Source organism: Microtus pennsylvanicus, chromosome 4 (genome assembly GCF_037038515.1).
Source record: "Microtus pennsylvanicus isolate mMicPen1 chromosome 4, mMicPen1.hap1, whole genome shotgun sequence".
NCBI classification, from domain to species: domain Eukaryota; kingdom Metazoa; phylum Chordata; class Mammalia; order Rodentia; family Cricetidae; genus Microtus; species Microtus pennsylvanicus.
This window is the reverse complement of record NC_134582.1, coordinates 44,961,882-44,988,915: the sequence shown is the minus strand read 5'-3', so window position 1 is coordinate 44,988,915 and position 27,034 is coordinate 44,961,882. Positions and strand designations below refer to the sequence as shown.

General features: G+C 43.6%; 1 protein-coding gene across 19 annotated transcripts in view; it reads left to right on the top strand.

Moving 5' to 3' along the window:
• Window positions 1-27,034, top strand: part of LOC142847804 (protocadherin gamma-C4) — a 191,244-nt gene that overhangs the window by 116,785 nt on the left and 47,425 nt on the right. The window contains exon 1 of one of the 19 annotated variants that reach the window (XM_075968880.1): window positions 131-2,783. The exons of the other annotated variants lie outside the window; for them this stretch is intronic. Coding sequence (XP_075824995.1) covers window positions 360-2,783 — 2,424 coding nt within the window. The 5' untranslated portion in view covers window positions 131-359. Of the gene's footprint in view, window positions 1-130; window positions 2,784-27,034 lie in introns of those variants that run through there. 19 annotated transcript variants of the gene reach the window in all.

Sequence of the window (27,034 nt, the reverse complement as noted above, 5' to 3'; positions counted from 1 at the left end):
CACTGAACTGTTCACTACTGTTAAATCTTTCTGTCTCCATCTCCACTTGAAGAACAGTAGATGGAGCTATTCAAGGTACAAGGCCAAAGTAATTCTCTCCCTTAGTTCAGGACTGTGCAGTAATTGGTTCAGACTCTGAGCGCCGCTGTTCAACCAGGGAGGAAAAGGCAGCGAAGCCCTGCTCGCTGACTTTGCAGGCGCCTAAAGCACAAAGCAGATAGATTAAGACGAAAACACCTCTCGGAGGAAACTGGCCACAGGAGCGGGTCCCATCTCCTGACTGTCGGGTTCCAAGGCCTGAAAGGCGGATTCTGGTTTAAGTGGTCAAAGGCAGGATTGGAGATAATCCTCAAGTGACAATGATCCCTGCGCAATGGCGCGAGGATGGCAAAGGGCTGGTCTTGCTGGCTGTCCTCCTCGGGATCCTATGGGAGGCCAGATCCACCCAGATACGCTATTCAGTTCCTGAGGAGCTGGAGAAAGGATCTAGGGTGGGCAACATCTCCAAGGACCTGGGGCTGGAGCCCCGCGAGCTGGCGGAGCGAGGGGTCCGCATCGTCTCCAGAGGTAGGATTCAACTTTTCGCTCTGAACCCGCGGAGCGGCAGCTTGGTCACCGCGGGCAGGATAGACCGGGAGGAGCTGTGCATGGGGTCCATCAGTTGTCAATTAAATCTAGAGATTCTGATGGAAGATATAGGGAAAATCTACGGAGTGGAAGTAGAAGTGCGGGACATTAACGACAATGCTCCCTACTTCCGTGAGAGTGAATTAGAAATAAAAATGATTGAAAACGCCGCCGCTGGGATGCGGTTCCCTCTTCCCCACGCTTGGGATCCAGATATCGGGAAGAACTCTCTTCAGAGCTACCAGCTCAGCCCGAATGCTCACTTCTCGCTTGAGGTGCAGAAAGGAGCTGATGGTAACAAGTACCCGGAGTTGGTGCTGGAGCACGCACTGGACCGCGAGGAAAAGGCGGAGCACCTCCTGGTCCTCACCGCTTCCGACGCGGGGGACCCAGTTCGCACTGGCACGGCGCACATCCGCGTGACAGTCCTAGACGCTAACGACAACGCACCTGTGTTTGCTCGGTCTGAGTACCGCGTGAGTGTGCGGGAGAACGTGGCTGTGGGCACTCATCTGCTAAAAGTCAATGCCACCGACCAGGACGAAGGAGTCAATGCGGAAGTGATGTATTCCTTCCGGTATGTGGACGACAAGGCGGCTAAAGTTTTCAAGCTAGACCGTCATTTGGGGACAATATCAACAACAGGGGAGCTGGACCACGAGGAATCGGGTTTCTACGAGATGGACGTGCAAGCAACCGACAAGGCGGGATATTCTGCACGGGCCAAAGTCCTCGTCACAGTTCTGGACGTGAACGACAATGCTCCTGAAGTAACCATCACGTCCCTCACCAGCTCCGTTCCAGAAAACTCTCCCCGAGGAACATTAATAGCCCTTTTAAATGTAAATGATCAAGACTCGGGGGAAAATGGACAGGTAGTCTGTTCCATCCAGCAGAATCTGCCCTTTAAATTAGAGAAATCTTACGGAAACTATTATAGTTTAGTCACAGACACAGTCCTAGACCGAGAACAGGTTCCTAGCTACAACATCACAGTGACCGCCACTGATAGAGGAAGCCCGCCCCTGTCAACCGAAACTCACCTCTCGCTGATCATAGCAGACACGAACGATAACCCACCCGTTTTTCCTCAGGCCTCTTACTGGGCCTACATCCCAGAGAACAATCCTAGAGGGGCCTCCATCGCATCTGTGACCGCCCACGACCCCGACAGTGACAAGAATGCCCAAGTCACTTACTCCCTAGCTGAGGACACCCACCAGGGCGTGCCCCTTTCCTCCTACGTCTCCATCAACTCGGACACTGGTGTCCTGTATGCACTGCACTCCTTTGACTATGAGCAGTTCCGAGACCTACAACTGCAGGTGATGGCGCGTGACAGCGGGAACCCGCCGCTCAGCAGCAACGTATCACTGAATCTGTTCGTGCTGGATCAGAACGACAATGCCCCCGAAATCTTGTACCCCACTCTCCCTACGGACGGTTCTACTGGGGTGGAGCTTGCGCCCCGCTCAGCAGAGCCTGGCTATCTGGTAACGAAGGTGGTGGCGGTGGACAGAGACTCAGGACAGAACGCCTGGCTGTCCTACCGTCTGCTCAAGGCCAGCGAGCCAGGGCTCTTCTTGGTGGGGCTGCACACGGGCGAGGTAAGCACGGCTCGAGCCCTGATGGACAGAGACGCTCTCAAGCAGAGCCTCGTAGTGGCTGTGCAGGACCACGGCCAGCCCCCTCTCTCCGCTACTGTCACGCTCACTGTGGCGATCGCCGACAGCATCCCCGACGTCCTGGCGGACCTGGACAATCTGGAGTCTCCTTCTACCTCCGAAAGCTCAGGGCTCACGCTCTATCTGGTGGTGGCCGTGGCGGCGGTCTCCAGCGTCTTCCTGGTCTTTGTTCTGGTGCTGCTGGCGCTCAGGCTGCGGCGCTGGCACTCACTGCGCCTGCTCGGGGCTGCGGGACCCGGATTGGCTGACGTTCCAGCCTCTCACTTTGTGGGCGTAGACGGAGTGCAAGCTTTCCTGCAGACCTATTCGCACGAGGTCTCGCTCACTGCGGGCTCCCGAAAGAGTCATTTGATTTTCCCTCAGCCCAACTATGCAGACACGCTCATTAGCCAGGAGAGCTGCGAGAAAAGCGAGCCTCTTTTGCTATCGGGTGATTCAGTATTTTCTAAAGATAATCATGCATTAATTCAGGTGAGTCCATTCTGAGCTTGGAGTGAACTATCCTTCTCATATAGATGATTCATGGGTATTTGGAATTAATAAAGCAGTCACCAACAACAACCTAGTCACCATGTTTGGTTTAAAGGATATTGTTGCCCGCAACTATTGCATGATATAAAAGTTTCTACTTTGTATTACTCTGTGCCCTATAATATGGTAGCTTAGTTCACCAAAGATAATGCTCTTTCCACATTTGATTCTTTTTCCTTTTGATCATGAGGCATCTTTATGTCAATTATTTGATGCCAGTTTATCTGTTAGGACTACAGAAGTTGTGGGTGTAACTCAAAACTCAGAGGTAGAGACTCGCCTGTATGGAGACCCTAGATTCAATCCTCAGGGAAGGCTGAGGAAACACGAATTCCCCTAGAGTGAAGAAACAAAATTTATTGGAAAATTACAGTTGCTTGTCTTTCTTCTAACCTCCCTTTCTGGGGATTGAACCAAGATCTGAGCTAAACACTTTACCTCTGGGCTAATACATCCCTAGCCCCAACAGAATGGCCTTTAATTGCATTTAAATCTGCTAGTGAATTCATATACTGCATTTAATGCCCTTTAAATAATATTATGTCTGGTCATTAGGGATCGTACATATATTTCTTGTAAAAGTTGCTTGTACCTGTGTGTCTGTGTCCATATGAATGTATGCACACGTACAGAAGCTGGATGAAGGAACTGTGTGTTCTCTATCACTTTCTGCCTGTTCATTTGAGGCAAGCTCTTTCCCTGAACCCGGGACTCACATTTTCTCACTAGTCTGGAAGTCAGCAAGCCCCAGAAGTTCCCTGCTCTGACCCCATGGAGGGGGTTATAGTCAGTCCTCTGTGGGACGCCCCAGCTGGTTTATGGCTGCTGAGATCCAAATGCCCAGTGCGCACGACTGCGCAGCAGGCACTATAGACGCCTATGGTCTCTTCAGCTCCGTACTTACACTTTCTTGATATAGTTTCATGTTTTCAGTTGTTTGACTTCCAAGTATGGTGAATTTTATCTCCTACACGCTTGAAATTTTTCTCAAATATATGATTTATGTGTTGTCACGAGGAAGAACTGTAAAGGTATTTCACCTGTTAGACATTTCAGTAGTGCAATATGTGTATAATTATAAAGTTAAACATCTCTCTTAGCATTTTTACCTGCACTGATGATATTTAAAATATCCAGAATTCACCAATGTATCACAAGCACGAGTTATTATTGCCATTTACACAGTGAAGAATTTCTCGAGCAAAAGCCTTTAAGATTTAAGTGTTTTCAACGTCATATATTCATTCTTTACTAAGTTTCCCCTTTCATAACCAAAATTTTCTGGAAAGTGTTGGTCCTAAGTGCTAACTTAGAACTGGTGGGGTTTTTTTTCTATTTATGTGTTGTCTATCTATTAAAAACAGAATAATTGGTTTCCAAATTTATAGAAGAGATTAGTGATACTTAGAGAAGGAAGGGTAATCCAATGGCCCCCAAATAAAATAAGATCCCATTGGAGTGAACTCTTTTAAAACACTTTCCCTCAACTGCAATACTGGGGAGCAGAGACCGGGGAGTTCACTCCAATGGGATCTTGGACAACTTTACTGGGAGATGATGACAAAAAACAGAAAATTGGAGGTTTTTGTTTTGTCTGTATGAAAATAGACTGTATGGGGGTGCAGAATAACAGTTGTAGCGTTCAATTATTGTGGATGGTTGTTGATATTCAGATACGTGTTGGCTGTTTTCTGAGAGTAACTGGCAGAGGGTTTGGTATTCACATTTCTCCTAGTTCCGGTAATCAAAGTACGTGAGGAACTCGTCTTCCTGTGTGTTATGGAGATGGGTATACATTCGTTCCACCCCTAAATCAAAGGGTTCAGCTATAAATTAAAAATTGTACTTCTACTGAAAATTACAATGTAATCTGGCAGCAGAAATTCTTCCATCTCTTTTCTTTTGAGAGAGGAATTAAAGCTGCTACAGCCTGCACATCTCGCTAGAACTACACAGTTCACAGATCACTTTTCTATGAATTGGAAGGCTAATCATCCCCACTATCCCCTCTTCCTCAGTAATGTGCAACTGGACCTAGCCCTGGTCATAGTGGTAGATGCTGACTCCAGGCCTGGCTGCCCTTCTGCTGGCTACCTGAGAGTCAGTCTGTGGCTGCCAACAAAGAATGCGTGGCTCTCTCACAAGGAGTTGCCGGCAGAACTCTGTGGTGGCGGAGAGGTGCCCCCACTTAACCACCTTTGTACCATGCCCTGTCTAGGCTAACAGTCTTGGCAAGCACTGCCGTATCTCAGCAACCACTATGCAAAATTGCTTTCCAATTCCGTCTTAATTTCTACCTGGTCATTGTCTGAGTTTGCATTTCTGTTTCACTGTTCCTGGCTGCACTCTTTGTGCTGGTTTTTGAAGTACTGAGGATGCTTTCTACTCCCCTTTTAGGCCCCAGGTTTTAGCTTCAGGGTGTCTCTTGGTCTAAAATGTCATAGTCCTACCAGTGTGTACTGCGCCTGTAAACTCAGGGACGACTGGAATTCTTTCTTGGAAGCTCTGCTCCTCGGGACTCAGTCAAAATCTCACTGAAGGACCCTGGGTGGTGTAGGCGGTGACTGATCATTCTGATTGCAGGGAGCCCAAATCCATCCATCTGGGCACAAGAACTTCTCCATAAAGTTTAAGTTCATTCTCAAGCAGATTTTCTCATGGCCTGAACTCTGTCAGCGATCTCAGGGAGGAACAATTCTGGCAACATCTTGTGGTGAGAACCCTTGACACGGTGAGCATGAGAGGCCATGGCCAGGCCTGGTCCACAGTATTTAGTGTTTGTAGTCAGGAATCACTTGATTACATACTTTACACTCTGTATTTAGTAACTTTACCTTGATATTCAGATTGTGTTGCTCTAAAGAGTAGGACAAATCTTAATCAGGGCATCAAGAAAAACACACATTCACACCTCAAAACCAGCTTATGAGATACCTGGCCTTTTCTAATGAGAAATCTCTCACCACACAAAGACAGCCTGGGGCTGGAGAAGTGATGGTTCAAAGGTTAAGAGCAGATATTGCTCTTGGAAGGGTTGGTGGTTCATTTTCCTGCTCTCACAAATGTTGACCCACAACTCCAGCTTCAGGGGATCCAATTTGACCTTTTTTTTTTTATCACCATGGGCACCTGCAAATACCCACACAAACAATTGCACATAATTAAAAAGACAATTAGAATGAACAATCTGGCTAATGCCCACCTGTAGGATCTACTAAAGACTAAAGACTAGCCCGGTGGTGGTGGCACACGCCTTTAATCCCAGCACTCGGGAGGCAGAGGCAGGCGGATCTCTGTGAGTTCGAGACCAGCCTGGTCTACAGAGCTAGTTCCAGGACAGGCTCCAAAGCCACAGAGAAACCCTGTCTCGAAAAACCAAAAAAAAAAAAAAAAAAAGACTAAAGACTAAGAAAAGACAAGCATATCAACATGATTCTAGTAGTGAATTCAAGGCCAGCCTGGGGCTACAGAGTGAAACTTAATCTCAACAGACAAAGCAAAGCAATCAACAAAATGGACTTTCCCTTGTGGTAATAGGTGGCTACCAGTGAGGCAGGGGCCAGGGGTCCTTCCTGTATCTACCAGCAGCATATACTGATAGTGTTGAATTGTTGAAAATTGGTCCACTGATAAGTGTGGCTATTTATAGATTGAGCTATTATGTGCTTACCTTGCCAGTACTACATTTTCTGAACTATTAAAGCCTTATAGTAATTCTTAAAGCCAAGTAGTTAAGCTAGCCACATTTTTAGTATTTGTTAATATCAATTTGACTGTACTTGGTGTTATATTTCCAAATAATTAAAACCATCTTGTCAATTCCAGCTACAAAAGTGTGCAGGGTTTTGTAATGGGATTGCATTGAATTTATAGCTCTTCTGTGATAGTAGGAGAATCACTTTTAACAATATTGAGATTTGCTAATCTGTGAACATGGTATATATTTCTATTTAATTAAAGCTGGTAAAAGTTATCTCAGCTATGTTTTATAGTTTTTACTAATGAGGGTTTCTTAATTTTAAAAATTATTTCTTTTTTATGTGTGTATATGTGAGGGTTTGCCTGTATGGACGTGCACAGTGTGTGTGCCTGCTGCCCATGGATGCCTGAAGAGGGCATTAGATCGCTTGTGGTTGGAGTTACAGATGACTGTGAGCCACCATGTGGGTGCTGGGAACTCAACCTCAGTCCCCCAAAGAATAGCCAGTGATCTTAACTACTAAGCCATTTCTCAAGCATGATTAAATTTTATTTTTAAGTGGTATATAAAAACGTAAAACTTGAACACAATATTGAGGGAATTGTGTGATGTTTTGATATATTCACATAGTGAGATATTCAAATCAGGTCAAAGTGTCTGTCTCCTTAAATATCATTTCTCCCCATGAAACTTGCAAAATCCTTTCTTCTAGCTCTTTGTATCATTGTATCATTGTTAGCTGTTGTTTCCCTTCTGTGGAATTGCACCACCAAACTTGTGGCTGCTGTCTAGCTCAAACTTAGTAGTCATTAATCAGCCTTTCTCTGCCTTACCCCTGCTCTTCTCAGTCTTTGGTAAAACAACACCCCTAGCCAGACAGGATTTCACAGTGTATGCCTGACTAGCCTGGAACTTGCTACATAGACCAGGCTGGCCTTGAACTCACAGAGATCCCCTTTCTTCTGTCTCTCAGAGTGCTGGAATTAACAGTATAAACCACCATGTCTGGCACAATTGTGCTATTAACCCCTATGAGATCAACTACTTTAGATCCAAATGTGAGTGAGATGTTATGGTACTTGTCTTTTTGCCTATAGCGTATTTTGCTTAACAGAGTTGACCCCAGTTCCATCCACATTGCCACAAATGACAAGATTTCATCCTTTTGAGGTTGAGTAGCATTGAATTATGTATATGTGCCAGATTTTCTTTATCCATCAGGTGATGAATACTTATCCTGTGTCTATTTCTTTACTAAGAAAAGGTTGAGGGACTTCTATATTTTCATTAAACTGTTTAACTATGATATTTTGTTATCATAATTAGTATTGCATCTTTTAAATTTATATTCTTTCTTTCTTGTTTTTAATTTACAGAAAAATACCAGTTTTATTTTGTAGATGTTTAAGACAGTGTTTCACTGTCTAGCCCAGACTGCCCTTGAATTTTCTATATACCCCAACCAAGCTGGCTTTGGACCCAAGAACTCAGGATCCTCCTGCCTCTTCCTCCCAAATCCAGGAATTATGGGCATGTATGTACACTACCATGCCTGGGTAACGCTGTGCACATTTTATACGATCTCAAAAGCAAGTTGTGTAGGGTACTATAGCCTCATGCTATATTATTTAAGCCTGAACTATCTCTGCTTCCATTCCCTACAGTGTGCAGGTTGGAAGAGCCCACACAGAAACAGTAAGCATTGGTGTCTGTCCAAGTCCAGCAGTGGAATGTTTATTAACTAATTTATGTTACAAGTATTTATCAACTCCCTAACAGTAGCAAAAGCCTGTCCTAACTGACAGATGCGAGAAGGTGGATGACGTGATTCCTGCCTTAGTGAGGCCGCTATTTCACGTGGACTTTAGATGCAGCAATCTTAGAGTGCAGCCAGACCTAAGTCGGGAAGGACTGGGGGTGATCAGAGTGAGGCCTGAGGGCTTAGTAGAATTTATTGAGGGAACAAAGAGAGTGAAAGAAAGGAGGTTGCCAGGCAGAGGGACTAGCATGTGCCAGGACCCTAAATTAGAGAAGAGGTGTGTGAGTCATGGCCACGGAAAGAGTTGGGACACTGGAAACAGAACATGTGTGAGTCGTGGCCATGGAAAGAGTTAGGGGTACTGGAAATGGTACACGAGGTGATACTGACAAAGGGAACAGAGCCTTGGAATCTTACTGGAGATTCTGGGTTCTGTTTTAAGTTCTTTTGTGTTTAGATGTTGTTAAATGGTTTTTAAATAAGACAATGACAAAATATTATTCAAAATGTAAAGATTCTTGTGTGGAGATGTGATCTGTGAGGGTCATAAGTGTTAACAGGAGGCTACTTGTTCATTTCCTGGCCATTTAGATCTGAAATAATCACTCAGAGACTATATTATTTGCAATACTATTTGGCCAAATAGCTTTAGCGTGTTTTTGGCTAACTCCTATATCTAAAAGTTAATCCATTTCTATTAGTTTATGTTTTATCACGAGAGTCGTGGCCTACCAGCAAGGTTCCGGCTGAAGGCTTGCGTCTTTCTCTTCTGGCGGCTCCAGGGCTTCTCCTTAACTCTGCCTACTCTCTCCTCCTCTATCTGCTTGGAACTCTTGCCTTGCCCTATTCTGCTAAGCCACTGGCCAAAACAGCTTTATTCATTAACCAATAAAAACAACACATATACAGAAGGACTTCCCGTACCACATAAGGAAACACTTAGAGGCTACATAGAGAACTATGGCAATATGGCTAGTAAGAAATATTGCTGGAGGGCCAATAAGATGGCTCAGGGGTAAAGCCTAGTCCCCCAAAAGTGTGATTGCCCAAGTTGAAACCCTGGAACTCACTTAAAAGACCAGACTCAGTAGTATGCATCTGTAACCCCAGCACTTCTACAGTGAGATTGGAGGCAGAGAATGGCCTTGGAGACTGAGGGTCAGTGGGCTTGGAGTATACAGTGAAGTAGCCAAAACAAAGGGCCTGCCTCAACAAGATGGAGGATGAGAACAGATTCCCCAAAGTCATCCTCTGATCTCCACCTGTGCAACATACATGTCTACACGCACACACACACATGCACACAACCTACATGTCTACACACACATGTACACACCATACATGTCTACACACACATGCACACAACATACACACCATATACATGAATGTGTGCACACATATATACATGCCCACACATGCACACATGTTCACCCCATGCATGAAAAGGGAAGAGAAGTGGATCTAAAAATGAGTGAGCTGGGTATGGTGGCACACGCCTTTAATCACAACACTTGGGAGGCAGATCCAGGCAATCCTCAGAGTTCAAGGCCAACCTGGTCTACAGAGTGACTTCCAGGACAGCCAGAGATAAACAGAGAAACTCTGTCTGAGAGGGGGAAAGTGGATTAGGAACATATTTTAAAAGTAGATTCAATAAGACCATGTTGAAATCGGTCATTATAAATTCCATGAGGGCAGGCATTGTTTTGCTTATTAATGTATTCTTCAGCACTAGGAGACAGAGGCAGGCAGATCTCTGTGACTTTGTTGGCAGCCTGGGCTACAGAGTTCCAGAGCAGCCAGAGCTACACAGAAAACCGTGCTCCACCCCCATACTGACTCAGTAGAGACAGCGAGTGGAGGGGGACTGAGTGATTGTCAGGCATCTTAGTCACTGTTTCATTGCTGTGAGGAGACATCATGTCCAAAATAACTTATAAGAGAAAGCATTTAATTAGGAGCTTGCTTACGGTTTCAGAGGGTTAGCCCATGATTGTTATGGCAAGGATCATGGTAGCAGGCAGGCATGGTGCTGGAGAAGTAGCTGAGAGCTTACATACATCCTGATCTGCCAGAGGCAGCAGACAGAAAGAGACACTGGTCCTGGAGTGGGCTTCTGAAACCTCAAAGCCCACCCCACATAACACAGCTCCTTCAACAAGGCCACACCTCCCAGCTCTTCCCAGACAGTTCCACTAACTGCAGACCAAGCACTCAAACATTTGAGCCTGTGGAAGCCATTCTCATTCAAACTCTTCATCGGGTCTTCAAAACAAGCAATTATACAGATAAAGGGATCATGTAGTTATGTGTAGAAGACTAGAGAATGGATTTAAAAACAAGAGTATGTCCAGGTTGAATCCTGAGAAACTGCAAGTGTAGATGTCAAGTGTGTGGTTGAACATTTGGTCACTGTTTCATCTGTCCAGATGGGTGGGTCCTCGCAAAACTGAGCAAGGTAAGCTTTCTGTAGCCCTGTGCTGGTCTGTTTGGGGAGTTCCTGGCTAACCTATCCCGGATTTATTTTTCTTCTTGATCTATGAAACCATAAGAAGTACCCTATACCTCTCTGCACCCAGCTGTGTCTGATTTATAATGTCCACTTTCCAGACTAGTCCTAGTATTCAGGTGTTTTCTGTGTCTGGTATTCTGCTTAGATATAATTTTTGGTTAAATAAAAAAAATGGATAGAAGGATCTTGCTATGACGTCCATGCTGGCCTTAAACTTGCCATCCTCCTGCCTTCACTTTCTAGGTACTGAGATTATGGAGGGCATACCATGACCAGACCTTTGAGGGTTTTTTTTAAACTCTTTTTTTCCCACATCACATGACTGTCTGTTCTCCATTAGTTTTCCGTTAGGTGCTGAACTAAAATTTATGGTTCTGCATACACCAGGAAAATGCTACTGAACTACAGCTCTACATGGAAATCTGTAATGGTTTTTTTTTCTGTTCAATTTTTGTCTGTTGAATTTTACAAGTTGTATAATTCAGGAGGATTGCATAGGGTAAAGGATGCTTATCATTCATACAGAAATCCTTGAGCATTAATGTCAAACGTGCATAAAGTCTTCAGCCCTGAAAGTTTGGCATCAATAACATTAATGATATAAGGCCAGGTGAGGTGGTGGCGCACGCCTTTAATCCCAGCACTTGGGAGCAGAGGCAGGAGGGGATTGCCACCCAGGTGAGGTGGTGGCACACGCCTTTAATCCCAGCACTTGGGAGCAGAGGCAGGAGGGGATTGCCACCCAGGTGAGGTGGTGGCACATGCCTTTAATCCCAGCACTTGGGAGCAGAGGCAGGAGGGGATTGCCACCCAGGTGAGGTGGTGGCACACGCCTTTAATCCCAGCACTTGGGAGCAGAGGCAGGAGGGGATTGCCACCCAGTCTGATGACTTGTTTACTTGTTTAGGAATCAGCGTCCCATGTACCAGGGACTGGCCTCAAACCCCAAGCATAACTAAGGCTGGTCTTCAGTTCTTCATTCAACTGCCTCTACCTCCCACGTGCTGGGATTACAGAAGTGTACCCCCATGTCCAGCTAGTCATTTTTCTAGTATCATTCTTTGATGGGGAATGTATCTATTGATCACCACCACCACCACCACCACCACATAATCCATGTGCGTGGCTCTTGCTTGTAATTCTGGCATTCAGGGAGTGGAGGCAGGATGAGCCAAAACTCAAGTCCATCCTTAGCTACACAGAGATTTCTAGGCCATCTTGGACTAAATTAAGCCCTGTCTCAAAACAATAAATAAATAAATAAACAAACAAACAAAAAAATAAATAAAAGGTGGCAAAGGGGGAGAACTGAATGCGTGAAGATGAATCGGAGCAGAGCGGTGAATCGTGTCTGTGGAGAGCTTCCAGTCTTCCCTCCTCTTACTCCCCTGTTGTTCCTCCGGTCTCCGACATTTCATTCATTTATTTAGTATCCTTCCAGCATCTCCTATGTGAAAGTCTGTATGTTATACACACACACAATGTGCATGCATGTGTATGTTGCTGGGGATTGAACCAAAGGCCTCAAACATGCTAAACAAACCCTATACCACTGAGTTATACCCCAGATCTCCCCTACCCCTTCTCTTTAGAGAGAGTATCATATAACCCAAGCTGGCATGACTCTGAACTTCTGATCCTTCTACCTCCACCTCCCAGTTATGAGATTACTAGCATGGGCCACCCATGCTGTTTATGTGGTGCTAGGATTAAACCTCAGGACTCTGTGTGTGCTAGGTATGGTGGTTAGTTTTCATTGTCAAGTTGACAAAATCTAGAATCTAGAGAGTCTTAGTTAGGAATTGCCTGGATCTGTTGGCCTGTCTACGGGAAATTATCTTGATTATGTTAATTTAAGTGATAAGGACTCACCCTCTGGGGTTGGTGCCATTCCCTAAATCCATTGTTCTCAACCTTTCTAATGCTGCAATCCTTTAATACATTTCTTCGTGTTATGGTGACCCCCAACCATAAAATTATTTTCATTGCTATTTTGCTGTGGGATAATGGTCTGTATACCCTTATTGGCCAGTAGCCAGGTAGGAAGTATAGGTGGGGCAATCAGGCAGGAAGTAGAGGCAGGGCAACGAGAACAGGAGAATTCTGAAAAGAGGAAAGAGTCAGTCTGCAGTTGTCACCCAGACATAGAGGACGCAGATAAGAATGCCTTGCTGGTGAAAGGTACCAAGCCACGTGGCTAACACAGACAAGAATTATGGGTTAAGGTCTAAGAATTAATTAATAAGAAGCCTGAGCTAATAGACCAACCAGTTTATGATTAATATAGACCTCTGTGTATTTCTTTGGAACTGAACGACTGCGGGACCTAGTGGGACAGAAACCTCTGTCAACACTACTTCATAACTGTAAGTTGGCTATTGTTATGAACTGTAATGTAAATACATGATATGCAGTATATCTGATATATGACCCCTGTGAAAGGGTCATTCAGTCCCCCAAAAGGGCCACAACCCACAAGTTAAGAACCACTGCCCTGGATAGAGGCTCCTGAACTGTGTTAGGAGTGGAGAGAGTGAGCTGATCCAAAGGATGCTTGCATTACTTCACCCCACGCTATCCTTAACTGCAGGTGAAAGGTGACCAGTAACCTCAGACTCCCCCTGCTGAGAATTCCCTTCCATGATAGATGAGAGCTTGGAATTGTGAGCTCGCGTGACCTTTTCCTCGAATGCATTGTCAGGACGTTCTACCACAGCAGCAGAAACAAAGCTAAGAACTAGCAAGCAGTCGGCCACTGGAGGTGTCTCTCCTGCCAGCCAGTTCCTGTATCTCTGGATTTCCTGCCTACCTCTATTCTGCCTGGCTATTGGCCAAATCAGCTTCTTTTTTAATCAATGGTAATAAAACATATTCACAGCCTACCTCCCACATCACTCTTCCGACTGAGCTATATACCAAGTCTGCTATTTTAGAAATGCTGATTTGCAGTTAACTGACTTTACAGATGGAGCATCTCAAAGATGCAAAGTGTCAACCATATACACGGGGTATAAGTATAGATATGGGTTTGTATGTATGTGCGCTTACATATGTATATATATGCATATGTATATATGTACTTTTTTGGGTTTTCAAGACAGAGTTTCTCTGTGTAACAGCCCTAACTGTGCTGGAACTCACTTTGTAGACCAGGCTGGCCTCAAATTCACAGGCATCTGCCTGGCTCTGTCTCCCAAGTGCTGGGATTAAAGGCATGCACCACCACCAGGCTGCGTACACCATTTTATGAGACTTTTGAGAATAGGTTGTAGATATTGTGCCTTGCTATTCCTAAGCATTTTGTTATGTATTTTCTAGGAACAAAGGCATTTTTTAAATAATCACATTTCAGTGATGAGAGTCAGAAAACGACACTAATATGATTGCTGCATCTACAATCTACCTTGAAATTTTACCATTATTTGCTTATTCACTCATTCTTACTTCCTAAGATTCATTTTATCTTCTGTGTTGTGTCTGCATATATGTATGTGTGTCACATGCATGCTTGGTGCCCGAGGAGGTCAAACAAAGGTGTTGAATCTCCTGGAACCGAAGTCACACACACTTGTGAGTGACCATATGGGTGCTGGGAACTGAACTGGGTCCTCTGCAAGAGCAACAGATGCTCTTAGCTGCTGAGCCGTCTCTCCAGCCCAATATTTATTTATTTTTACTATGCATGTGGCATATTCGTATATGTGGGGGAGTGTGTTCCTCAGTCACTTTCCACATTTCCACGTTTTTCAGAGTCTCTCACTGGACCTGGAGCTCACCATTTTTGACAAGACTGACAGCAAGCCTCCAGTGTTGCCTGTCTCTGCCCACAAACGATAGGGTTATAAACCTCATGGATGACGGGGGTCCAGATGTACAGAAAATGGTTTGCCTGGGGTGGGATGGGTGGCTCAGCAGGTAAAAGTACTTGGAGCACAATCCTGCTGAACTAAATTTGAACCTCGGCACCCACATTAAGATCCAGATGTGGGGACCACAGCTGTGAACCCAGCAGTCTAAGGTGAGATGGGAGGCACTCAAGGGAGAAACGACTGGAAGCTCCTGGTCCAAGTAGCCTAGAGTACACCGTGCAATGGTAGAACAACAAGAGACGCTGGCTCATTGTGGAAGGGAGAGTTCTCTTCTGACCTCAAACACACACACCCAGCACATACAAACACAGAGAGGGGGAAGAGATTTTAAATTAAAACTATAAAAACTATATTTAAAAGAAAGCACTATCCACCAAGTCATCTCTCTAAACCTTTACCATGATTTTTGTGCTTTTTTTCCTTTAAAAGTTTGAGTCCAGGAGTATATGTTATATTTAGTCATTGTGTGTCTTTAGTCCACTTTAGTCTGAAACAGTTAGTTCCTAAGCTTCCTCTTGGTATATGAAACCAGGACTCTGAAGTTTGTAAGCCTTGTGTTTCACAGGATGCCCTTGTGTTTGTCAAATGTTTCCTTGTGGTTATATTTAAACTAGGCACTAGGGGTAGTTCTATATTAGTTATCCATTGTCCTGTCACAAAATATGTAAACTAAGCTCCTTAAAACACTGTTTCGTTAGCTTTGTAGGTCAGGGCCCTATGTCTGCTGTGTAGGTCAGGGACCTGTGTCTGCTATGCGGGATGTCTGCTGTGTGGGTCAGGACCCTATGTCTGCTGTGTGAGTCAGGGCCCTATGTCTGCTGTGTGGGTCAGGGCCCTATGTCTGCTGTGTGGGTCAGGGCCCTATGTCTGCTGTGTGGCTGTCTCCGCCTCAAACTGTAAAAAGGCTGCAATCAGGACACCACTTTGGTCAACTTCCTCACATAGTTACCAACAAACTTCAGTTCCTTGCAGGTTGTTGGAATGAGGCCCCAGTTCCTTGCTGTCTGTTAGCTGGAGTTCTGCCTTAGCTTCTTGTTTTGTGGACTGTCCGGGAAGCAGCTCCATCATGACATAGCTTCCCTCAGAACAAGTAAAGGAGGGAGCCAGAGGAGGACAATGTGACAGATGCCACAATCTCTATGTAAATCCCAATTTGAAAGTGTCCTGTGTTACTTTAAATATATTCAGGTCATTAAAACAAAATCATTTGGTCCAGCCCACACTCAGGAGAGATGATTTTCGCTCCACTTACAGTAATTTTCTGTATTTTGGCTGTCATTATATTGTAAGAAGGAATTTCTCCTTTGTTTATTTGTGTGTGGCTGTGTTTGTTCAGTAAAATGTATTCCATTTCTGCTGTTTTTATTTTTCATCTCAAATTGCTCTAGATTTTATCCATAAGAACCTCTTCAAGCTGGTCCCCCTGTCTTCTTTGTCACGCTGGCATCATTTTTCTTGAGCCATTTCTTATTTTCAGATATAAGAAGATATTCCAGGCTCGCTTTGTATGTTGCCTGTTCCAGTCCTAAGATAGGTGATTTTACCTGTATCTGAGAGTTCCTGCCTCTCTGTCGTAGGGGATGGTACTTAGGACCTAAGGTCTGAGTGCTGTCTGCTCACTCGTGGTGGCCTGTCACTGTTTCTAGGCCTTTTCAGCAGGTGGGGCCAGAAAACACAAACAGACCAGATCCACATCTGTCCACATCATAGCATCAGGTTGATGCCTGCCATTCAGGTTGTTCTTGCGCTTCTCCCTTTCCTCCAGATCTTCTTTCCCAACAACGAGAGCATGACTGCCTACATGAACACAGTCGCTTTTGCTCAATCCTAATAGATACGGGAAGTCGATTCTGAATTGCTACACCCATGCCAGCGAGAGAAAACATCTTCTAGGGTTGAAGTTTGCTTGTAATTGGTTGCCTTTAAACTGAGGGTATATGTACAGAGTTAATATTGCTTCTAGTATTGTTTTGTGATTCATTTGAAGTAAAGTTAAAATTATCACTTTGGTTTTCATGCAGTTTCAGAGGTTTTCCACATCCTTTTTGATTTGCTTTGATTGTTCATGTTGTTGCAGCTGATGTTTAAGTTTTTTGGTTTCTGTATTTGGGGATTGTTTTTAAATGTTTTTTAACTTTTCATTTCTATTCTATGTGAATGTGTGTTCTGCCTACATGTGTGTCTGTACATCATGCATGTGTTGGATCCCCTCGGACTGGAGTTGCAGGCAGTTGTGAACTGCCATGTGGATGCTGGGGTTTGAACTTGGGTCCTCCAAAAGAAAAATCAGTACTCTTAACCCCTGAGCCATCTCTGCAACCCCCTTGTGTTTTGCTTTTGTTAAACTAGGTCTCTTGTGGCCTAGACAGCCCTCAGACTTGGTTCACAATCAAGTATGACCTTGGACTTCTGATCCTTCTGCCTCCACCTGAGGGCTGGAATCACAGATGTGTGCTGCCACACTGGGGATGTGGTGCGGGGATAGACCAGGGCTTCCTGTACCCTAGACAACACTGGGGGTGTGGTGCGGGGATAGACCAGGGCTTCCAGTACCCTAGACAACACTGGGGGTGTGGTGCGGGGATAGACCAGGGCTTCCAGTACCCTAGACAAGCATTGGGGATGTGGTGCGGGAATAGAAACCAGGGCTTCCTGTACCCTAGACAACACTGGGGATGTGGTGCGGGGATAGAAACCAGGGCTTCCTGTACCCTAGACAAGCACTCTCCCAACTGGACCACATCCCCAGCCCCAGTTTGTACTTTTTGAATATGTAAAATGTTGATGTAGTTACAGTCAAAGCCTGAAACTAAGAATACAGATCTGGAGAGTGGTTCAGAGCACTGGCTGCTCTTCCAGAGGACAGGAGTTCAATTCCCAGCACCCACATTGCACTCACAGTGGTCCCTGAGGCATCTGATACACTCCTCCGGCCTCTGTGGGCACTGCATGCATTTGACGCACTGCCATGCATTCAGGCAAACACTTAAAATAAATCTAAAACAAGAAAAAAGGGTATGCAGGAAATTCTCACCCCTTCCTTTTTCCTTCTGCCTCGTTTGTACGTCCTGCTGTAGATGACTCCATTCGTTTCCGATTTACCTCCCTGTATTTCTCTTTAAAAGAAAAACACATGTGTTTACATTTTTTGCTTCCTCTGGTTGTACAGAGGCAACAGTCTTGACTTTGAAGTAATAAAAAAAACTTACTACAGTTTAAATAACTCCAGCCCCCTAAACATAGTCCAGAGATGTATTGGTCCTGAGAAACCACATAAAGCTCTAAGTTTGCTGATAGCCTTCCATTACACAGCCACCTTGTAGATAACTGATGAGTTAAGAGATGCATGCTAATTAATTCATGTGCATGCTAATTAATTCATGTGCATGTTAATTAATTCATGTGCCTGCTAGTTCATTCATGCACAGGCAGCAGAGCATCTAGCTGTGGCGCCTCTTTGTCTCCAGATGACAAACTCACATGGAACTGAATTTTGGGGGCCATTTTGTTTATTTTTATTTGTATGGGTGTGTACCTGAATGGATGTCTGTGCACCACATTCAGGCAGTGCCCACAGTGGCCAGAAAAGGTGTTGGATCCCCCTGGCCCTGAAGCACTCCTAGGGGGATGCTGGAAATCAAAACCTTGTCCTCTAGAAAATCAGCCAGTGCTCCTGAGCACTGAGACAGCTCTCCAGCCTCAGCACCCCGGCGTGGCATTTTTACAGTACTGTGTAAAGGGAGACAGTCGATAGAGGAAAGTGATGATGCAGCAGTGAGGTTGGAGCTAGGGTGATGGAGTCATAGAGCAAGGAGCTGTGGGAATGTGGCCATGCTGGGAGGAAAACTGTAGTGTTGGCAACTGGGCATTACCCTTTGCTGTGCAGAGGACACATGGAAAAAGCAAATGACCAGTCATGGGTATATTTTAAAGTCTCAGGGTGGAGAGATGACTCTGTGGTTAAGAGCTTGCTAGGCAAATATGAGGACCAGAGTTCAGATTCCAGCACCTATGTAACTGGCGTGGTCATTCAAGCGTTTGTAATCCCCGCGCTGCGGATAAGGTCATACAGGAGAATCACCGGAGCTTACCAACCACCTGCATAACCCTAGGTTCAGTGAGAAAGGCTACCCCAAAGGAGTAAGACAGAGGGGTACAGAGCACGACACCTGACAGTCCCTGGCTTCCGAGAGTGTGTGTATGCTCTTGCTCAGATACGTGCGCGTGCGCACACCCCCACACCCAAAGCTTAGTAAGGCTGAATGCATAAACATGAATGGGGAGCAGCTGGAACAGGAAGGGCGAAGCTACTCCTGGGGAAGTCCCACCAGCAGAGAGCTTCCCATTAAAGGGGCTCTCTGAGAAAGCTCACAGCGTTGAAGCTAACCAGATAAATGTGGGAAGTTAATCCATATGCAGAAAGAAAATGGCAATGTGCCTTAGAAAAGATCTTCCTTCCTTATTATAAGTAGCCTTTTAATTTTCAATAGTCTTAAATTTAAAATATTGCATCATATTAAATATCCATTTTACTGTTTTGTTTCTCCATATAAATTTATAATCAACAATAAGAGTTTATGTTTTAGCAAAAAGTGCTACAAGGTTACAGAAGAATCATGCATTCCCATTGATTATTAAGATTGATTTCTACAGTTTCAGCTCACACAGATATATTTAAGTCCTGTGGTGCTGTGTAAAGTGATGACAGACAGTATGGGCTGTTGCGACTTTGCCTTTAAGATTCACTGGCTTTATTGAAGCATAACTTATGTACATTAAAAGTTACCTCTTAAAACTGCACAGCTCACTGAGCTGTGTAATTTCAGACATCTGTGTAACTATCACCACAATAAATACATAGTCCAGGTCTGTAACCTTCACAGTCCCCTTCCAGCCCTTTGCAATCGATCCGCAGTGCTGACTGGCGGTGATTGATGGGCCATTATAAACCAGCTCTGCCTCTTTTGGAATTTCCTCTAAATGGGTTTCCACAGCACGTGCCTCTTTTGTGTACAGCGTCCTTCGCTCAGTGATTCTGAAATCCATCTGTGGTGTTGTGTGGATCAGCAGCTTGCTTCTTTACATTCCTGTGCAGTATCGCATCATGTGGAAACATAGGACCTGTGTGTCCATTCCACCGCTGATAACATCTGTGGTCTTCCCACTTCGGTGCTTGGTGCATTAAAGTGGTATTGACACCCATATACATATGCATATATGACTACACAGGTATAATACATATATATGACCACACAGATGTGTGTGTGTATTATATGACCACACAGGTCATGTATTTTACGTGTGTGTGTGTGTGTGTGTACTCTCAAAATCAGGGTTTGAGCTGAGCAGAGTGGCACATTCCAGGAATCCCAGCATTTGGGAGGTGAAAGCAGGAGAAGCAGAGGTTGAAGCTTATTCTCAGTTATATAGGAAGTTCGAGACCAGCCTGTGCTATAGGAACCTCTCTCAAAAATAATACCAATTGAGTCTGGAGAGATGGCTCAGCGGTTAAGAGCACTAGCTGCCCTTCCAGAGGTCTTGATGCAATTCCCAGCAACCACATAAAGGCTCATAGCCATCCATGATGGGATCTGATGCCCCTTTTATCTGATTCTGTCTTCTGTCATGCAAATAGAGCACTTATATACATAAAATACATAAATCAATATTTTCATTGTTGTTTGGCTTTTTATTTATTTTTAATCCCATTTTAATTGTTTGGCTAGGAATGTGCTATATTTTTCTTTTTCCTCTCCCTGCCCTCCGCGCTCCCAATTTTCTCAGATCTTGTCTTTTTTCCCCTTTCTAGGCAGATTCATGCATGCCTCTCTTAGGGTCCTCTTTGTCACACAGGTTCTCTGGGGTTGTGGCATGTAGGCTGGTTGTCCTTTGCTTTGTGTCTATTATCTACTTATTGAGCGAGTACATATTATAGTTGTCTTTCTGGGTTTGGGTTACCTCACTCAGGATGACTTTTTCTAGTTCCGTCCATTTGCCGGCAAATTTCAAGTAAATAAATCTGAAAAGAAATAATAGCAGCAAGGACAAAAGCAGGATTGCCTACTGACCTGAGATGAGAACTCTGCGCTCAGCTCCATAAGCAGCTGTAGAACCTATTTTCAAAGCTGTAGGGTCTCCTTACACTCCTGAAAATGTGCAAAGAATTCTGCCTCATGCCATCACCAGCATGTCCTGCTGCCAAACCATTACATCGTACCCATTCTAGAAAATATATATAGTGCTATCTTATTGTGTTTTCAATTAGTGTTTCCTTATTCTTTTTAAAAATTTATTTATTTATTTGGCATGCATTGGTGTTTTGCCTCCATGTATGTCTGTATGAGGGTGTTGGATCCGCTGGAAGTGGAGTTACTAACACTTGTTATCTGCCATGTGGTTGCTGGGAATTGAACCTGGGTCCTCTGGAAGAGCAGTCAGTTCCCTTAACCTCTGATCCCCCAGGTTTCCATTTTCCTGTTATATCTTCTTGAGCTATTAGCTCAAATTTTTCATTGCCCTTTAATTTGGTTGATTGTCTTCTTAAAATTGATTTATGAAAGTATTTTTTTGTTTGTTTTTGAGGTTTGGGGAGTTTTTTGAAACAGGGTTTCTATGTGTACCAACAGTCCTGACTGTCCTGGAACTCGCTCTGTAGATCAGGCTGGCCTCAAACTCACAGAGAACCACCTGCCTCTGCCTCTCCAGAGCTGGTATTAAAGGCGTGTGCCACCAATGCTTGGCGAATATGAAAGTTTTTAAAAATGTATCCCATGTGTGGCTTCACTTGCTCATACACATTTTGCTCATACATATCTTCTCCCAGATGGAGATTTGCGTTTTCATTCCCTTAGTAGTACTCAGAAGAGAAGCTGCAGTTTTGATAAAGCCCCAACCTATTGAACTGTTCATTTATGAATAAAATAAGAGCTGGGAATGAAACCCAGGGCCTCCTTCATGACAGAGAAGAATCCAGCCCCTGAGCTACACTCCCAGCCCTCTGGCTTGTGCTTCTCATGGCCTATTTGGAGTCTGTGCATACTGAAAACACAATTTCCATCTATATCCTCTTCTCGGAGCTTTGTAATTTTACTGTTTATGATATGGTATCTAAACAGTTTTGAGTTGTTGTTTTTGTTAGGTATGAACTAAGAATGAAAGTTCATTTTTCTGAAGGAAAAAACCCACATAAAAAATAGAACATGACTTTTGGAGAGTATGAGGGGGACATGAAGCCAGTATGAGAGGAGTTAGACAGGGTGAATATGATAAAAAAAACATACATCATATGCATATATAAAATTCTAAAGGAATTAAAAACATATACATTTTAAAGGAGAAATGTAATTAATTTTTTTACAAAACTTGTGTCTTAGTTTATTTTTTGTTGTGATAAAGCACTGACCAGAACCAACTTGGGGAGGAAAGAATTTATTTCTGCTTATAGGTTACGGTTCATCATTGAGGGAGGCCAAGGCAGGGACTGGAGTAGAAGCCATAGAGGGTGTGGCTTACTGGCTTGCTCTTCATGCCTTGCTCAGCTTGTGTTTTATAAACCCAGGATCTGCCCAGGGCTGGTACCACCCATGATGAGCTGGCCCTCCCAAATGTCTCTATACACTAACCTGATTGGGGCATGTCCTCAATTAAAGTTCCCTCATCCCAGATGTCTATAGATTTGTGACAAGTTGACAAAAATCAACAGCATGCTTTGGAACCTGAACTCTTAATAAAGTACAGTGTTGTTCTAGTGGCGTTCTTGGTAGATGTGGTGGTCTGAGTGAGAAGGGCCCTCAGACTACTTGGTTCCTGGTTAGTGGAACTGTTTGGGAAGGATTAGGAGGTGTGGCCTTATTGGTGTAGGTGTGTCCAAACCCCATACTAAGCCAGGTCTCTCTCTCCCTGCCTGTGGATGGGGATGTAAAGCTCTCAACCACTGCTCCAGTGCCATGCCTGTCTGCTTTCCGCCATGGTGAAAGTGCACCACTCTCTAATCTGTAAGCAAGCCCCCAATTAAACACTTTTTTTTTATAAAAGCTACCTCGGCCATGGGACCTCTTCACAAGAATAGAACTGTGGCTAAGACAGTAGGTTTCTGTGGTGGTTTGAAAGAAAATGGCCCCCAAAGGGAGAGCACTATTAAGAGTTATGGTCTTGTGGAGTAGGTATGGCCTTATTGGAGGAAATGTGTCACTGTAGAGACAGGATTTGAGGTCTCACCCCTATACCAACACACGCACACATACACACACACAAAACATACATACATATGCACATCACACACATTAAAAATAGAAAAGAATATAATTAAAAAATTTTGATGGCAGCTGATTAATGATGGGTAAGAGCACTTATTGCTCTTCTAGATACCTGAATTCAGTTCCCAGAACCCACATGTTGGCTCACATCCATCTCTAACTCCTGTCCCCAGGAGTCTGGTGCCCTTCACTGGCCTCTGCAGGCACCAGGAAAGCATACATGCAGGTAAAAACTCATACACATAAAATAAAAATAAATTTTATCTAATTTGAAAAATTTACAAAACATTTATCTGACAAAGAACACATCTCTGGCATATCCAAAAACCTCTAAAATTTCAATAATTTTATATAATAACTTTAATAATAACTTTTAATAATTTCTAAAATTCAGTTAGAAATAGAGGGATATGTTGAAAGTACATTTTGTGTGCATGGAAAGTCATAGTAAAACCCTTTATTTTGTCTTTCCAATAAAAAACTAAAATTAGAAAATGGTTAAAAGTCAAACTTCTCTGGAGAAAATATGTGAATGACAAACCTTGTACTCAGTGTCCCTAGCCTATTGTAAATATGCAAATTAAAACTACAATGAGAACTCACAGGGCTATTTAAAACCTGGTGGACAATTTCAAATGCTGATGAGAATGTGGAAAAACAGGATCTGTCAAACACTGCTGATGGGACTCCAAAATGGTACAGCTCTCTGGAAAAATCTAGGGATTCCTATAAGACTATAAATGTGTGTGTGTGTGTGTGTGTGTGTGTGTGTGTGTGTGTGTGTGTGTGTGTGGCGCATGCGTGTGTGCATGCGTATGTGATCCATAGCTTAACTTTCATTCTTTATCCAGGACTTTTGCCGAATTGTTTTTAATCTGAATGAAGTCCAGTTGAGGACATGTTTCTCTCTTGAATCTGTTTCTCCATAGATCATGCTTTGGTGAGAACTGCTGAAATGTCTCAAGTCCAAAAGATTTTTCTTCTTTATTTCCTTCTAAAAGTTCCATCATCTTAATGACCTTCTAAATTTCATTGCTGTAGACGGAAGTTTCTGTCCTGCCTGACCCTGCAGTCGTTCAGTCCCAAAGAAACACAGAGAGGCTTATATTAATTATAAACTGTTTGACCTGTTAGCTCAGTCTTATTATTAGCTCGATTTTACCATTTAAATTAACCCGTAATTCTTTTTTTTTAAACTTTTCTTTTCTTTTTTATATATTTATTTATTTATTATGTATACAATGTTCTGTCTGCATGCCTGCAGGCCAGAAGAGGGCAGCAGACCTCATTACAGATGGTTGTGAGCCACCATGTGGTTGCTGGGAATTGAACTCAGGACCTTTGGAAGAGCAGGCAATGCTCTTAACCTCTGAGCCATCTCTCCAGCCTTAACCCATAATTCTTGTCTGTGTTTAGCCATGTAGCTTGGTACCTTTTCTCAGTGAGGCATTCTCATCTTACTTCCTCTGTGTCTGGCTGGTGAATGACTCTTCGTCTTTCCTCTCCCCAGAATTCTCTTAGTCTGGTTGCCCCACCTATACTTCCTGCCTGCTAATGGCCAATCAGCATTTTATTAAACCAATATGAGTGACAGATCTTTACAGTTTACAAGAGCATTATCCCACAGCACATTGCCATCTGTTGTAACGACTCTCTTTTCATCTCCTATTTTAATAATTTGAGAAATCTCTTTCTTTTGGTTAGTTTGGCTAAGGATTTATTTACCTTTTCAAAGAACCAGTTCTTTGTTTCATTAATTCTGTGTTCTGTCCATTTCATTTCTGTCATTTTTGTTCTGACTATAATTATTTCTTTCATGTCCAGTAGTTTGGGGTTTGGGTTGTTCTTGTTTTTCCAAGGTCCTAAAGTGTCTCCATTAAATTACTTCTTTGAAAGTTCTCTGTTATTTTTTTAAAGATTGATTTTTTTAAATTGTATTTTCAATTATGTGTAGGTATGTGTGCGTCTGCTTGTGCAGAGAACTGAGGCTTCAGATTCCCTGGAGCAGGAGTTAAAGATGGTTGTGAGCTGCCTGACATGGGGGCTTAGAACCAAATCAGGTCCCCCAAAGGAGCAACTGCTCTTAACTGCTGAGCCATCTTTCCAGCCCCTATTTGATTATTTATTTAATGCAGGCACTTCCTTCTTAGGACTCCTTTCTGTAGCACACACAAATAATAAAAAGCCCAGAGACGGATATTGGGGTTCAAGCTGAAGAACAGAAAATCAAAGCAGCCAAGTCACTAGAGAGACCTTTTACCTCTCCCAAGTCTTCAGACAGAAAGGCCGAGTCTCCACAAATCCTCAGACTCCACACTCCACTGAGTTCCTGTCTCTCCCCTTTGTCTTCCTCTCTCTGCCCAGCTATATCATTTTTGTCTCCACCTCCTTAGTGCTGGGATTAAAGGTGTGTGACTCCCAAACAGTGGGATTAAAGGTGTCGGCCACCACCACCTGGAACACACAAAGATCCACTGGCCTCTGTCTCCCAAGTCCTGGAATTAAAGGTGTGTGCTACCACTCCCTGGTCTCTAGTGACTTAGCTTTGCATTCTGATCTTCAGGTAAGCTTTATCTATTAAAATACAAATAAAATATCATTACACCTTTCACTGTATTCCACAGGTTTTGATATGTTGTGTTGTGTTTCCTTTTCATTAAGTTCTAGGACTGTTTGTTTGTTTGTTTGTTTGTTTGAGACCAAGTCTAACCTAGCCCAGGCTAATTCTAGGAAAGGTTTTTTGCTTGGTTTCATCAGTAGCCCCATTGTCATTCAGTTGCATGTAGTTTGATCTCTATGAGTTTGTGCAGGTTCTATTGTTTCTCTTGGTGCTGATTTTGGAGGGCAGGTTTTAATTTTTATCTCTTTTATTAATATGTTTGTATGTGTGCTGCATGTGCATATATGTTTGCAGATGTCTACAGATGCCAGAAGAGAAGGTTGGATCCCCTAATGCTTGATAGCAGGTGATTATGAGCCCCCCAGTGTGGGTGCTGCGGATCAAACTCAAGTCCTCTACAAGAGTAACAAATGCTTTTAATTCTGAGTCATTTCTCCAGTCCCTTGATTTCTAGTTTGATCCGCTGTGGTCAGATAGAATACAAGAATGTACTCAATTTCTTTTTATTTGCTAAAAATCTGTTTTATATCCTAGTATATGATCCATTTTAGAGAAAAATTACATGAGCACTTGAGAAGAAGGTATATTATGCAGTGTTTAGGCAGAACACTCTGTGGGTGGCTATTAAGTTCTTGATCTGATGGCGTCTGCTGTGGTTTGAATAGGAATGTCCCCCAAAGACTCACATGTTTGAATGTTTGGCCATAGGGGAGTAGAACCATTAGGAGGTGTGGCCTTGTCGGAGTAGGCATGGTCCTGTAAGAGGAAGTGTGTCAGTGTGGAGGTGGGCTTTGAGGTCTTATAAGCTCAACTCTGGCCAGCACAGTTTGCTTCTGCTGCCTGCGGATCAAGATGTAGAACTCCTCCTCCAGCACCATGTCTGCCTGCAGGATACCATGTCCTGGCATGGTAATAATGAACTAAACCTCTGAAACTGTAAGGCAGCCCCAATTAAATGTTTTCCTTTATAAGAGATGCGTGGTTATAGTGTCTCTTCACAGCTGTAAAAAACCCCTAAGACATCATACAATTCAGATGCTCCTCTGTTTTTGTCAGGGTAACCTGTCTATTGGTGAGAGTTGAGTACTGAAGTCACACACTATTGTGTTGGGGTCAATCTGTAACTTTATGTTTAGTAGTACTCATTTTAGGAAATTGGGTATATTTGTATTGAGTGTGTCTGTCTAAATGTAATGTTCTCTTGGTTGGTTGTTTCCTTGACCCGTGTGAAATGAACTCTGTTTCTCCTGACTAGCTTTGGTTTGAAATATGTTTTGTCAGATATAAAAACAGCAGCACTTTCTTGGAACACCTTTCCCATCCTCTCACCCTATGGTAGTATCTGTCTTTGATGATGAGGTGTTTCTCAGAGGTGACAAACAGATGATTCCCTTTTTATAATCCAGTCTGTTAGCTTGTGCTTTTTTTAAAAAAATTTATTTATTTATTATGTATACAATATTCTGTCTGTGTATA